Source organism: Gopherus flavomarginatus, chromosome 19, assembly GCF_025201925.1.
Source record: "Gopherus flavomarginatus isolate rGopFla2 chromosome 19, rGopFla2.mat.asm, whole genome shotgun sequence".
NCBI classification, from domain to species: domain Eukaryota; kingdom Metazoa; phylum Chordata; order Testudines; family Testudinidae; genus Gopherus; species Gopherus flavomarginatus.
In genome coordinates this window covers 761,052-775,888 of record NC_066635.1, presented here as the reverse complement: position 1 = coordinate 775,888, position 14,837 = coordinate 761,052, and the positions used below count along the sequence as shown (strand labels likewise).

The 14,837-nt window shown below is 54.4% G+C and overlaps 1 protein-coding gene and 3 non-coding genes across 4 annotated transcripts in view; 1 reads left to right on the top strand and 3 right to left on the bottom strand.

The window, feature by feature from the left end:
• LOC127037657 (zinc finger protein 2-like) overlaps nucleotides 1-14,837 on the top strand; it is a 98,063-nt gene that overhangs the window by 18,069 nt on the left and 65,157 nt on the right. The window contains exon 2 of the mRNA XM_050929671.1: nucleotides 8,889-8,968. Coding sequence (XP_050785628.1) covers nucleotides 8,889-8,968 — 80 coding nt within the window. The remainder of the gene's footprint in view (nucleotides 1-8,888; nucleotides 8,969-14,837) is intronic.
• Nucleotides 8,855-8,927, bottom strand: TRNAK-UUU (transfer RNA lysine (anticodon UUU)). The gene has a single exon. It is a non-coding gene; the product is annotated as a tRNA-Lys (tRNA).
• On the bottom strand, nucleotides 10,327-10,399 carry TRNAF-GAA (transfer RNA phenylalanine (anticodon GAA)). Its single transcript has one exon. It is a non-coding gene; the product is annotated as a tRNA-Phe (tRNA).
• Nucleotides 14,672-14,745, bottom strand: TRNAT-CGU (transfer RNA threonine (anticodon CGU)). Its single transcript has one exon. It is a non-coding gene; the product is annotated as a tRNA-Thr (tRNA).

Below are 14,837 nucleotides of genomic sequence, written 5' to 3'. Positions count from 1 at the left end.
TCTGCTGCCCTCTGCCGGCGCGACAACCGTTTCTCCGTATGTCACAGCCCCCATACTGTCAACCCTGATGGTGATTTCCCCATCTTACAATGGCTGGTTGGCCTGACCCTTCTCCCCTCTGCAGAGTGTGGCAGGGGCTTCAGCTCACCCCCTGTGGGTTAGGAGTGCCAAGATGTGGGGTGCTGGGCTCCAATGCACCTGGAGAGCAGCTCAGGTGAGGCGGGGCGGGGCATGTGGTGCCCGTTCTGCATTGCCTGGTGCTGGGCCATTGCACAATCCCCAGCCACACCACACAGCGTCCCCTGAGAGGGAGTGGGGGGCCAAGCAGATGATCCAGCATGAGGGGATCATTCTCATTCATAGCTGTCCAGCTGTGTGGGGCAGGAGGTCCTAGTATTTGGAGCAGTGGGAGTGAACTACATGCAGTTGTGTCTCTGAGCACAATTTTGTGATTAGTATGGTGTGTGTAGGGGGGTGATTGTGAGTGTGGCTGCGGGTGTGATTGTTTCTTTCTTTGGGGGTTGTGCCAGCATGTCTCTCTGGGTGTGTTGTGTGTGAATGTTCTTGGGATTGTGTGAGTCCCTTTGTGTGTGTGTGTGTGTCACTTGCTTCAGAGTACAAAATCCTGCAAAGCCATTTCTTACTGGTTAGCCCAGCAACACACTGATACAAACAGTGTCACAGACTCACACACACACAGAGCAGGGCTCAGTCCCTCCAGCAGAGAGCAGCAGGGACACATACGTCTCCCCTGGGCCAGTTTGGACAATTTCCCATCATGACTCGGCAGTGCTGGTGCCCCCACACGGGGTGGGCAGTGACCGGGCAGGGGGGGCAGATGTGCTGGATCTGTAAAAGCAGCAAAGAGTCCTGTGGCACCTTATAGACCAACAGACGTATTGGAGCATGAGCTTTCGTGGGTGAATCCCCACTTCGTCGGCTAGATTCAGAAGGAAGCACTTTGGGAAAATCAGTCAAGGCTCTTAGCAGAGCGGGGACACGGACCCAATGACCCCTGTACCACCCTGGGAGGGCAGTGGGGTTTAGTGGTCAAAGCAGGGAGGGGGCTGGGCACCAGGACCCCTGGGTTCTATCCTTGGCTCTGGAAGTGGAAGGGGTCTAGAGCAGGGGGACTGGGATCCAGGACTCCTGGGTTCCATAGAGGAGACTGTTTTTCCCTGTGCTTCCCTCCCTAAAGATCCCAGCCCAGCCCCCTACTGCAGATTGAGCAGGAGTGGGGGGAGCTGTTCTCCCACTCTGGAGTTATGATTCAAACCCTTCCCCCAGGGACTGTGACATCACAGAATCTGCCCCCCCTCCCAACACAGAGAAAACTAGTGGGGTTAGGAGGGTTCTAGCTGCAGACACCTCTTGTCATTGCAAGAAGCTCCCAAACCTACTTGCACCCACAAAACACCCTCTCAGGGTATACGCCCCCTGCTAGGACAGGACCTCTTGCTCCCACCCCTTTTCTTATCACCACAAGCTGCTCCCAGCCAGGCACCACACCCCATTCACACACCTTTTGTCACTACGTAGCTCAGTGGCAATCACTGCCCTGAAGTGACTCCGGTGCAGGCACTCACCACATGAACTCCCCACAGCGGATTCTGTCCACACACACAGAATTCTCTCTGCCCGGCTCCTTCGGTTCCTCTTGCTGCTCTCCCTACTGCCTCCAGCCACTGCTCATCTGCATAACCCCGCCCATGGACACGTGACACCTTCTGTCCTGCTGGTTTCAAGGGAGTGAGTTGCCCTTGGGGAGTGAGCAGGTCACAGCACGTCACAGCCCCAGCGCACGTCACAGCCCCAGCCAGGGCCGGCTCCAGGCACCAGCTCAGCAAGCAGGTGCTTGGGGCGGCCAAGGGGAAGGGGCGGCACGTCGGGCTCTTTGGTAGCAATTCGGAGGCGGGTCCCTCGGTCCCTCTCGGAGGGAAGGACCTGCCACCGAGTTGCCGCTGAAGAAAAAGGCAGCGCAGTGGAGCTGCCACCGATTGCGATCGTGGGTTCTTTTTTTTTCCCTGCCACCTGGGGCGGTAAAAACCCGTTAGGCAGCCCTGATCACAGTACACGTCACAGCCCCAACACACGTCATGGCACGTCACAGCCTGGGGCAGAGAGATATTGGGGGAGCGGATGGGGGAGAATGGGGGAGGGAGACCCGTAGGGGCAGGGGATATTGGGGTCAGGAGGAGAGGAGAGGGGGTTGGCAGAGACCCAGGCTAGGATGCAGGGAAAATGGCGTGGAGTGGAGGGAGCTGGGGGACAGAAGAGACATGTGTGGAGTGGTGAAATGTTGGTCCAGGGAAACTGAGTCACTCCCAGGACATGCTGTGCAGGGGGGAGCACAGGGGCAGAGAGAGAGACCCAGCCCCACAGAGCCCAAGAGGATATTGGGGGCAGGGGAGGGGATGGAGGGATGAGAGACCCAGAGCCATAGACCTCCCCTGGCTCCCAAGCTTTGGGGGGAGGGGGGAACTGCCCCACAGCACTCGCCAGTGGCGTGGCTGGGAATCAGGGGAGTGGACCAGGCTGGGGCTGAGTCACTTCACTTACCATGCAGTGAGTGCAGGGCAGGGGGGTGGGTCTGGGGCGGAGCAGGGACGGGAGCCATGGGGAAGAGCCATTCAGCCCCTCCTGCAGCAGCTCCCAACCCCAGCTCACCTCCACTCTGCCTTCTCCCCTGAGCATGCCAGCGCTGCTCCACTTCTCTCGCCTCCCAGGCTTGCGACGCCAATCAGCTGTTTAGTGCAGCCAGCCTGGGAGGAGAGGAGAATTAGAGCAGGGGCGGCGTGCTCAGGGGAGAAGACAGAGCAGAGGTGAGCTGGGATAGGGAGCAGTTCCCCTGCACGCCCCTGCCCCCATTACTTGCTGCAGGCAGCCCTCCCCCCAGCCCCCTGCCCCAGCTCACCTCCACTCCACAGCCTCCCGAGTGCGCTTTTTAGTGCCCCCAACCACTTGGCACCATAGGCGGCCGACTAGTTCACCTAGCGGTTGCTCGGGCCCTAGACACTGCCTGTCAGCAGGATTTCTCCTCCTCCTCAGTGAGACTAAATCTCTGCACCTAGACAGCCGGTCCATCTGCTGCACCACAATCCCCCATGCCTGAGACTCCCTGCCAAAGCCCTGCACTTGGCTCCAGATAATTAAGTCTCACATCTCACTGGGAACTCCACTTCTTGTGCCCAGAGAGTCTCGGCCCCCCTCAGTAACTGACCTGAGAAACACAGTTTCTGCATAAGCAGCAAAGAGTCGTGTGGCACCTTATAGACTGACAGACGTACTGGAGCATGAGCTTTCGTGGGTGAATCCCCAGTGTGTCGGATGTACCAGTGTCTGTCTTTTCCAAAGAAGTACCTGGAGGGACTTTTGTTATGTGGCCTAATGGATAAGGCTTCTTACTTCAGATCAAGCGATTGCAGGTTCAAGTCCCTTCATAGTTGTGCTGGTGCACTTTTACCTTCGTGCTGAAAGTCCTGCTCCCTTCAGGGCTGGAACCTCTTCTTGGCTGAGCAGGCCAATGCTCTGCCTTCAGCTAGAATCCTGGGAAGGAGTTGGGGGATGGGTGTCACAAAGGCTGGGGCAGGAGCCCCTGTTGCTTCCAGTCTAGCCTTTGCCCTTCCTGACTTGCCAAAGAAAATGGGCAGCTGCCCGGGCTAGCATGTGGAGCAGTTTCCCTCTTCCAAATGTTCACCTGTCCCTGTGCTTGAGGGGGCTTGGTGAATAGCACCTTGGGAGCCTGGGTGTTTCTCTACTTCTCACCAGCTGGGGAAAAGCCTCTCGAGGTAAAATCTCCTGCCCCACGGCAAAAGTGAGCACCTTGAGTGGAAACAGTAAGAGGCCCCACTGGGGGGGCTGGCCCTGCTTTCCTACCATCTTCGATAATGGCCACAGAGCATCAGCAGTCGCCCTGCATGCTGGTCTGCAGGTGGCCTTCAGGGATGTTTGGCACGGCAGGGAGCAGGCTGGCTGAGTGTTTTGGTGCCTGTCTGAAGGCCACACAGAGGCATGGTCCTGCTCTCCTCCTGCTCTGACCTTGGTTGTTGTGTGGCTTTTAAGCCTTCCCTTGGAGCCGTCAGCACCAGCCGCCTCTGCTCTAGGTGCCCAGAGGAGGAGAGGTGTGCTGGGCTCCAGCCTGGGAAGCCTGGCCCTGGCACGCCTTCCTTGAAATGCCATGTGGGCAAGAGGAAGAGTTGAAGCTACAGGGACCAAAGTTGTGGACATCAGGTGAAGCAGCAAGAAACCCAACCATCAGGTCAACCCGCAGGAATCTCTAGCCAGACTGTTAAGTTCTAGGACCCCATCCTATAGCGGCCAGCTGGACCAAAGACCTATCTCCAATGGGCATCAGTGATCCAGGAGGAGGAGAAAAAAAACCTCACTGAAGTTCACCCAGGTAGAGGGTAACTATACACATTGAGCTCCAAGGCTTTGCAGCAAACCACAATATCGCCAGGAGATCCTACTGAGATTTGAACTCAAACTCCAGGATTCAAAGTCCTGAGTGCTGCCTCTTACACCATGGAACCTGCTGCTAGAGCCTGCTTCTAGACCCCTGTGTCTCTCGGCTGACTGGTTTGCACTCTGCACTTATTGCTTCCCACCAGCGGCTTCCTCTCGCAGGACACTCTCTCCTCCTCCAGCGACAGTTGTCCTGCACTATGGGATCCGTGGGTCCTGCCCTGAGTCCCCACATCCCCCTGCTTGGTCTCCATTCCCTGCAGGCTGCACAAATGTCAGGGGAGGCCGCTCCTCCCTTCACTCGGAGCTCCCCCTCATATTGGCCAGCTGCAGCCTCATCTCCTGGAACTCGGGCAGCTGTCACTTGATCCAGTTGTACAGTCACAGGATGACTGGCTCCCCAGCCTGGATGTTCTTGTGGAAATCCCACAGGCAACACTGCAGAACTTGGCACCATTAGTCTCTTTGATATTGCGGTGTTTGCCTGACCGCTGGAACAAAGCCCCCAACTCCTCCCTCACCGACTCCCGTCAATCCCTCTGGTTGCCATAGAACCCTCTGATGCTTTCCCGTTCTGCCAACAACACCAGGACTCACCCCCCTGCTCCTTTATCTTGCAAGCTCTGGATGTTCAGCTTCCAATATCCTCTGCCCGGGGTCGGGGACAGGGGCAGCTCCAGGCACCAGCGCAGCAAGCTTGTTCCTGGGATGGCAAGCTGTGGGGAACGGCCTGCCGGTCACTGTGAGGGTGGCAGTCAGGCTGCCTTCAGCAGCATGCCTGCTGGAGGTCCTCTGGTAATGTGGATTAGGTGACATGCCTGCAGGAGGTCCTCTGGTAATGCGGATTAGGTGACATGCCTGCAGGAGGTCCTCTGGTAATGCGGATTAGGTGGCATGCCAGCGGGAGCTCTGCCAGTCCTGTGGTTCAGTGGCAATTTGGCAGCGGGTACACCGAAGGCGCGGGACCGGTAGACCTCCTGTAGGCATGCCACCGAATCCGCGTTACCAGAGGACCTCCTGCAGGCATGCCATCGAAGGCTGCTTGAATGCCGTGCTTGGAGTGGCAAAATACATAGAGCAGCCCCTGGTCAGGGAATTGTCCACACTGAGCACATGGTGAAAGTAGCGTGATCCGAACAGTCCATAGGCACCACCCTGCACTAGGCTGTCGACGTGCTCTCCTTCACGTAAATCCAGTCAGTGCGACTCCTGCCCCGTCCCCGCAGAAAGGTGAACCCCCTCTGGGGCTGGTGTGAGCTCCTCCGACCTCACTACAGACCTGCGCCAGGTAGTGCTCATTGTAAAAATGTTTCCTCTGACAGTCAGGAAAACAGGATCAGTGGTCCTCAGGCCGGCTGACACAATTCAAATCCCCCCAACACCAAACAGTCCAGAGGAAAGAAGCCAGTTCCTTCCACTGATCTTTCCATTCATGTCTTAACTGGGGACCATACACACTAATATAGCTGCAACCAGTGCTGCAGAGCACAAAGCCCACCAGTAATGCCCTCCCTGGTCGGAGCTCCAGCCCCTTCTGTACTCACACCACAAATGTGAAGAATAAGACTCCAATCCCATCATTCTTCCCTGGCCTGGAGGACCAGAGAGATTGGCCATTCTTGCAATCACCCTCTGCCCATCAATCTACCCTAAACTCATGAATGTGCATTTTCCCAACACCCACCACATCCAAGTCCAGCTTCTCTAAGGCACTGAACATCAAGCGCCTCCTCCTGGGCCCCCAAATCCCTTCCACCTTTCACACAGCTGTTTTCACAGATGAAAAGTAGAGGGGAAAAAAGAGGTTCTCCTCGTGCACAGATTTTGAGAGCTTTTCCTCCTGATCAGCAAGTGGATTAAGCACATCTTCAGGGGGGTTTGGCATGGCAGGGAGCAGGCTGGCCGGGTGTCTTTGTGGCTGTCTGCAGGCTACGCATAGGCATGATCCTCCCCTTCTCTGGCCGTGACCTCAGTTGCTCTGTAGATTTGAAGCCTTTCCTTGGAGCTGTCAGCACCAGCCACCTCTGCTCTAGGTGCCCAGAGGAGGAGAGGTGTGCTGGGCTCCAGCCTGGGGCTCTTTCTCCCTCCTGCCTAGCCCTGACTATCAAGTCTGGCCCTGGCCCTCCTTTATTCAAGCACCATGTAGGCAAGAGGAAAAGCATGGCAGGAAGCACAACGGCCAAACTTTTGGGCCCCATGTGAAGCAGCAAGAATCCCAACTACCTGGTCAAACCACAGGACTGCAGGCATCAGCAACCAGGGTAGCAAGTTATAGAGCCCCAACCAATTTTGGCCATCACAACCCAAAACCCAGCCCTAGTGGGCAAGTCACCCAGCAGGAGGGGAAAGATCTGCTCTTGTACAGCTGGAAACAAGGAAGTTGAGCACTGTGAGTCCAGGGCTTTACCACAAGCCAACACAAGGTCCCACTAAGATTTGAACTCAGATTGCAGGGTTCAGAGTCCTGAGTGCTGCCCATTACACCATGGGACCAGCTTGAGCTGCTTTCTCCACACAGTGGTGACCCTCACGGAGCTGGCTCATGTAAGGGACTGTTGGCCCCTTACTAAAACTTAGTGGGGTTTTGGTTGGCTAGTTCCCAGTCCCAATTGATGGGGGAAGGGCCAATGGGAAATCAGGACCCAGAGACTGACAGTCCCCAGGGGCAATGGGGAGAGGCCAAAGCTCCAAGTTAGCTGGACTGACAGGCCAGACAGTGTAATGAGGGAGTCACCAGGCCAGGGGGTCCCATCCTCTGTGTGAGCTGGAACTGCCTGGGCTAGAGTGGGGTGGAGCTAAGGAGAGAGCAGGAGCCCGAGAAGAGCCGGGGAGCAGAGCTGCACCAGCCAGGGAGAACCAGAGCAGATCTGTGCTGGGAGCCGAGCCGCAGCAGCATGAGCCATAGAAGCTGCCCAGGGAGCAGATCTGTGCTAGGAGAAGAACTGCAGCAAGCGGAGCCAGAGGAGCAGCCCAGGGAGCTGGAGGCAGAGCCGCAGCAGCACTGGGGCTGGAGGTGGGTGCAGTGAGCAGTGTGGGAGAGCGAGGGGGACCCTGGGCAGAAGGCCCAGTGCAAGGAGATGCCACTCATCAAGAGATCCCCTACATGGGGGCTGACACTGGGAACAAGGGGCCTGTCACCTAGAGCATGTGGCCACTGCCAGAGCAAGTGTCCGGCCCGTGCTGTCCCTGCAGCGCAGCCAGGGCCTGGGAAGGAGGCCTGGGACATGTGAGGGAGAGACTGTGACCTGCCCTGACCCTGCAGAGACGCTGGTTGTGATCTCCCTGCACCAGAGAACAGGGTAACATGTTTTCCTTTAATCTTTCCTTATGTTTTACATTGATTGCTGGGTAATAAATGGTGTTTGCTTGAAGCACATGCAGTGAGGAGTGCGTCAGGGAAGTGCCCAGAGTGGAGACACTGTAGTCCTGTTCAAGTGATCATGACAATATTGGGGGTCAAACAGTGATGAGCTGCCAAAATCTTAACAACCGGCTCTCTATAAATATTTCTAATTTAAGGAGGGGGAGTGGGGGAGGGACTGGGGCGGGGGGAGACATACTTGTGGGGCAAGGGGCCCCTACAGGGGCTGGGGAAAATTGCCTCCCCCCAACAGCCCTGGAGCTTGCAGCCCACCAACACACACCCCCGCCCGCTTACCTTGCCTGCAGCTCAAAGCAGCAGAACGACTCAGAAGCTCAGCTGAGCTGCCCAGCTGGTGCTGGTGACTGGTCACACTGCAGCTGGTGGGAAACAGGGGAACCTCAGCCTCCCCAGCTGGGAATCCTGAGAATAACAGGATGGTCCAGCCTGCAGACTGGAGTTCTTTGCCCATCCCCTGGCCCTTTAACAACCGGTTCTCCACGGAGGTCTAATTTTAGCAAGCAGTTCTTGGGAACTGGTGGGAATCGACTCCAGCTCACCACTGGGCTCAAACCCCCCAGGATTCCTGGGCCCAGCCTTGTTGGGGTTGTGATGACTCTGCCACGCATGAGACTAGAAAGAGCCTCCTGGGGGTCAGGCAGGCCTCTAGGTAAAGGGGTGGGGACTCAGGTCCTTTCTCTGGCCAATTGCACCAGAGTCATGTATAAATGAGGGAAGTTCCCCACAATAGCCAGATCTGAACTACCTGTACATTTGTACTCTGTCCCTCTTCCCCTTATCTCTGCTGCTCCCCCTCTGAGCTTTCTCAGCACCTGGCCCCACAGCACTTCCTGCCAGCCACAGACTGCTTGTTCTAGGCCTGCTTCTGTGGATGTGGCCTCTCTCCTGATTCCTAAGGAAAGGAACCTTTCCAGGAAATGGCCATGAATTCTGGGAATCTGCATGTGGCTGGTGGACAGCACCAGGAATCATTTGGCTCCTGGCACACAAGGCCACTTAAAAGCTGGATGCCCAGACACGGTCTTGAACCGTGGGCCCTCAGATTAAAAGCCTGACGCTCTACCAACTGAGCTACCTAGGCCTGTTGAGACCATCTTTACCGTTCACTACAAGAGCGAACAGGTAGGCAAAAAAGAGGCAAAAAAAGTCCCCTGAACCACTCCTCTTTTTCTGCACATCCACTGCCTTTCAGCAGGATTCCTCCTGTGCCTCAGTATGACTAAATCTCCACACCTAGACAGTCAGTCTGTCCACTGCACCCCAATCCCCCATGCCTGAGCCTCCCTGCCAAAGCCCCCCACCTGGCTCCATAGAATTAAGTCTCACATGTCACTGGGAACTCTACTTCTTGTGCCCAGAGAGTCTTGGCCTTCCTCACTAGATGACCTGAGAAACACATCTGCCTTTTCCAAAGAAGTGCTTGAAGTTGTTTTTCTTGTGTTATCATGTGGCCTAATGGATAAGGCATCTGAGTGTGGATCAGAAGATTGAGGGGATAAGTCCTTTGGTGATTGTGTTTATGCAGTTTTACTGTTGTGCTGAACATCCTGCTCCTTTCAGGGCTGGAACCTCTTCTTGGCCGCTCAAGCCAATGCTCTAGCTTCAGCTAGAGCCCCGGGAAGGAGTTGGGGGGTGGGTATCACAAAGGCTTGGACATGAGATCCAGGTGCTTCCAATCTAGCCTTTGCACTTCCTGATTTGCCAAAGAAAATGGGCAGCTACCCGGGCTAGCGTGTGCCCCTGTCCCTATGCTGGGGGGTACTTGCTGCATAGCGTCTTTGGAGCCTGGGTGTTTCTCTGCTTCTCACCAGCTCAGGAAAAGCCTCTTGGGTTAAAATCTCCTACCCCACTGCAAAAGTGAGCACCTTGAGTGGGACTAGTCAGAGGCCCCACCATGAGGGCTAGCCCTGCTTTCCTACCATCTTGTAATGTTGGCCACAGAGCATCAGCAGCTGCCTCGCATGCTGGTGACCTTCAGTGGGTGCTTGGCATGGCAGGGAGCAGGCTGGCTGGGTGTTTTTGTGCCTGTCTGAAGGCCACACATAGGCATGGTCCTGCCCTCCTCTAGCCCTGACCTCAGTTGCTCTGTGGCTTTTAAGCCTTCCCTTGGAGCCGTCAGCACCAGCTGCCTCTGCTCTAGGTGCCCAGAGGAGGAGAGGTGTGCTGGGTCCCTATTACAGATGCCCCTTCCCTGGTACTGCCCTTGCTCAGCTGCACAGAGGAGCTTCCATCCCCAATCCCCTGCCTAGCAGCCCTCTGGCACCATTCCTGAGGGCTACCCTGCCTCACTTTCTTCCTACCATGTTGGGAAAGACAGTTCTCATTATTAAAGGTTAATAATATTCTGGGGCAGCTAGGGGCAGAAGCCTGTTCTGTGTTTTCCTACTGCAGAGCCCAAGCTCAGGAACTCCCCTTGGGTGCAGGCACTGCTGTGCTCCCAGAAAACAAGCCACCCCTGCACAGAGAGGGATGACAGGGCCTGCCAAAGCCCTGGATTGAACTAGGGACCTTTAGAGCTTCAGTCTAACGCTCTCCCAACGGAGCTACTTTGGCACCTGCATGATAGTATTTTGGCCTGTTGCTTCTCTGTCTGGGATGTTTTTGTCAGCAGTTGCAGACAAAAGACAGGAAAACAAACGGCTGCTCCACACCCGCACCGGAAGAACCCGATGCCATTAGCTGTGGTGAGTGGCTGTTGGCTGACAGGGCCTGTCCCTGAGGAGCTGGATCAGCAGCTGCCGCCTTCCCCTTGGCTCCAGGCTGTGGGAAATGCTCATTGCCTGGCTGCATGGGCGGATGCTGCTCTGTGCTCTGGAGAGTGTCTGTGTTGCTCTGTCAACCCCCCGTCTTCATTGAGCCAGTCTGGTAAGGTCCAAAGTGCCTGCTCCAGCCTGGCAGCTGAGAGTCTGTGCAGACATCAACCCCCTGCCAGCCCCACAGGCAGCAGCAGCGCCAGCACCCCCAGGACCACAGGGGCACTCAATGCACTTCCTGTGGGAAAATGGCTCCTTGTTGTCCAGCTGCTAGAGTGAGAGCCAGGAGAGAGCAGTGTCTGGCTCACCTTGGGGGAGAGAAGAGACCTGATGAATGCAGATCTCCCTCTGTCTCCCCCGCAATGCTGGTCAGTTTTATTGTTACTGTGATAAGTCAGTGCTTCCCTTCAGGACCAGCCCTCGAGGGGTCTGGGATAAATCCCCCCTTTCCTCCCCAGGCCCTGCCCCCAATCCACCACTTCTCCCAAGCCCCCACCACTGTCCCATTTCTTTCCATCCTGCACCTTCCTGCCCCGTTCCTCTCCCTCCCACACCTCTTCCCATCCCTGCTCCTCCTCATCCCCGCCCAGTGCCTCCTGCACCCCACTGAACAGCTGATCACTGGCAAGTGAGAGGCACTGAAGGGGAAGAGGAGGAGCTTGTTGCAAGGCCTGTAGTTGGGGGAGCTGGCTGCCAGTGAGTGCTGAGCACCTATTTTTTCTTCAATTTGTCCATGGTTTCGGTCTCCCATCCAACACATTCATTTTAGCAGATTGCCAATAGCAGGCAGGAGGCCATTAACAAATGCACTAGGCAGGGCGCCCTGTCCATTTGTATCTGGTTGCTGTATACCAGAATGTTGCAGAAAAATGTCAGTTAGCCGGGTGCGATAGTCACCCGGGTTTTCTCCCTGTCGTTGCTTACAGCCATTTATGGCCGTCCAGTTGGTTTTAGGAGTCCATACCCGAGGGATGGCTTCAAATAGATTTTTAGCTCGTTCCTTACACTTTTTTCGGTATTCAGCAGTAGGACCAGTGTCTGGCAAAGTAGAGTGGCGGTCAGCAGCGAGCCAATCTGCTGCTGTGAGCCATTTTTCATGCTCACTCGGGGCTGTTACAAGTAGCTTGCACAGCTGCAGGAGGTCTGCCTCAGAGGGTTCATAGGTATCACACACTAACAAAAATTCCTCTGCAAATTTAGTAGGATCTTCTCGGGGCTTTGGAAAGCCTTTTACAATTGAAAGGAGCTCAGTGCGAGTCCAGGGTTTATAGCTCCAAGTAGGACTCCCGTCCTGGCCCCCAGTATGCAGGATTCGGAGGGGAGCCTGAATATTTTTAAGGCCCAAGCACGAGCTTTTACGAGGCAGAGTGAATCCAGAGGAATGGGCCTCGGCAGTACCGGATGATCTGGATGGGTCTGAACTGGAGATTTCTGGGAATTGTTCCTGAGCTGGGAAATCTGGTGACTGTTGTTCCTGAGCTGGTGGCATGGGTGGCCGTCTATTGATTCGACGCAAGGCTGCCAGGCCAATTAATGCGTCTTCTTCATCCTCGTCCCAGGAATCTAGCAAGGGGTTTTCTTCATCTTTCCCCACCTCGAGACAGGAGTATGAAGCAGGGTCTGCTTGGAGAACAGGGTAAAGGGGAGCGCTTGGTCTAGTGGTGGGAGAGGAGGTTTCCAATAAAGCTTTTAACTTATCATTTGAATCTTTGAGAGAGGCGAGTTTCGATTCTGTCCATCTACGATTTGCCTCTTCCCACCATTGCATGAAACAGTTGACCTCTCCTTTTGCCAATTTAGTTTTAGATTGGCCGAGTTTGTCTTTTAAGACATCTACTCGATCCTTGTCCCAAGATCCTAACAGTGGCCACTGAGTTTTGGGATCTCCCTGAGTTAGCCTAGACCATTTTTCCAGAAACTTACAGGAGTCCAGACCCTTCCTAAAATACATAAAATGAGCCAGAGTTCCTTTAGGGAACTGCCCTGGCTTAGATGTCTGGTTACCCATACAGGAGGACTTCAGACACCAATCACACAAGAAGGAAATTAGGGTTCGTCAGAGCGATGCCCAGTGCAAGACACAAAAGGAGCCCACAGCCTACTGCCTCAATCGCCCTTGCTTTCACACTAAGGGTATTACCCAAGGTGCGGTGCGGCTGCAATTGTGCAGATTTCACTCACTCAGACCGCAGGGACAGGAACCCCTTGGTCGGCCAATCCCCAGACAGAGACGGCACCCAGACTCAAACACTCCACAGGGAGGACGGATAGACACAGAGACAGGACAGTCCTCAGTCCGGACAAAACACAGAAATAATTACCTGACCAGATTCCTGATGTCAGATCCCGGGATCCCTACCAGAACAGAGTGGGAACCAACAGGTTTGATGGCGGAGACTTCACTGTGGTCGTGTGCCTTTCTGTTCTAGTGGAGGACCGCTTGGGCCAAGTGCCCAGGTGCCGGCTGCCACGGTCATCCTACAAAAATGGTCAGGAATCACACAGCCCCAGTGAAGATGGTTGCCATCTCAGTGTAACCTCCAAATTGTCAAAGTTAGAATCAGGACTCACAATTTGTCAGACCACTCTGTTTATTAGCGCAGCGCTCCACCATTAACATTCAGAATATGTGAGTGGCCATGCAAGACCCAAACAGTCTTATTTATACAGATAAAAGAGTGGGAATTAGACAAAGGGACAAAGAAAGCAAAACAGTAAAATTCATCTGGGGCACAGCATGCATATCCTACTTCCTTACTAACTCTTATCCATCTAAGGCTAATACTTCACTAATTGCCCTTAAACGGTGCAATTGTTCTATGTTAATGTCTGTATTCCTGACACCTGGATTGCAACATTCCAACAATTTTGCTTAAAGGTACAGACAGCATTTCTTTAATCCTTTCTATTCTTACAATATAATTCATTCTACTTTCACATCTTAAAGGTGTTTGGCTGGCAGCCCTGGTTCCCAGGTCTCTCCTGAGGGAAGAAAGTTTCTGTGCAAAATACTGAAACTTTTAACAGAGAGGAGAGAAAGGCGATGGCCACATGATGGGGCCAGTGTGTATGACAACATGGTTCTTTTATATGGGATGACTCTGAACATTGACTGATCTCCACTCCCTTGGATTTGAAGAGATGTTTTGTTGTGCACTTAGGAACCTATAAGGCTGAAGCAATTTGTGGATGGTGACACTACGATTGAAGGGTTTTTTAATGTTGTAGAAATTGTTAAAAACACTTACCTTAAACTGGAACTGCCTGTTATTAAAGGCTGGTTTCCCCACATTAGTTCCATAAGCTCTGCTAGAAACACCCTGGGTTCTCTCCTGCCTCGGTGGGAACTAGAGGGAATCGTCCCCTGCTGCCCTTGGCTCCAGACTGATATTTCTGGGGAGGGGACGTGGAATTGATTTGTTTGCTGTTGAGAAGGGAGCCGAGCCAGTTCTCAGGGAACCAGAACTCCCAGCATCTTCCCAGCCCAACGCAGGCTGCTGCCCTGTCCCAGCCTGTTCCCCGGGGCCTCTGCATGTTTGACTCTAACGCAGGCTGGGAGCAGCAGCTGAGGCAGAGGACAGCCTGGGCCAGGCAGATCGAAGGAGTTTAACAAGCAAAAAAGGTAAAATGGCAGTGGGGTATTACCTTGGACTCAATGGCATTTCTCCATTGGTCTGTCTGCTTTGGGGCAGGGACAATAACAGGTCCTGCTGCATTCGTTATTTCAAAAGGCAGTTTAGGATTTTCATTCTCACACACGATGCACAAAGCAGGACTCAACCTTTGGCGTAAACTAAACAAGCTGCTCACAGATTCTGGCAGCCACAATGAGCATTTGGGTGAGAGCTCAGACCTGCCCCTGTCCCAGAGGGAGAGTGTCATCTGTGTGGGGACTGGACCACTGACCTACCCGCTCCTAATTCCCAAACTTTCAGTAACTCTATTATCATTGCCTGTGAGTGTTATTTAAACCATAAGAAAAACCACACTGGGCTAGACCAAAGGCCCATCTATCGCTGAATCCTGTCTTCTGACAGTAGCCAAAAACAGGTGCCCCAACATCCAGTCAACAAGGCACCACTGGGAGTTGAACCCAGGATCTCCTGTTTACGAAACAGATGCTTTAGCCAACTAAGCCATGGTGCCTGCAGGTGATTGAAGCCCTCTATCTGCCCACACCTGACTCCCTGCCATCGTCACCAGGGCCTGCCAACCTTTGTTTGTGTTTGGATTCTGCA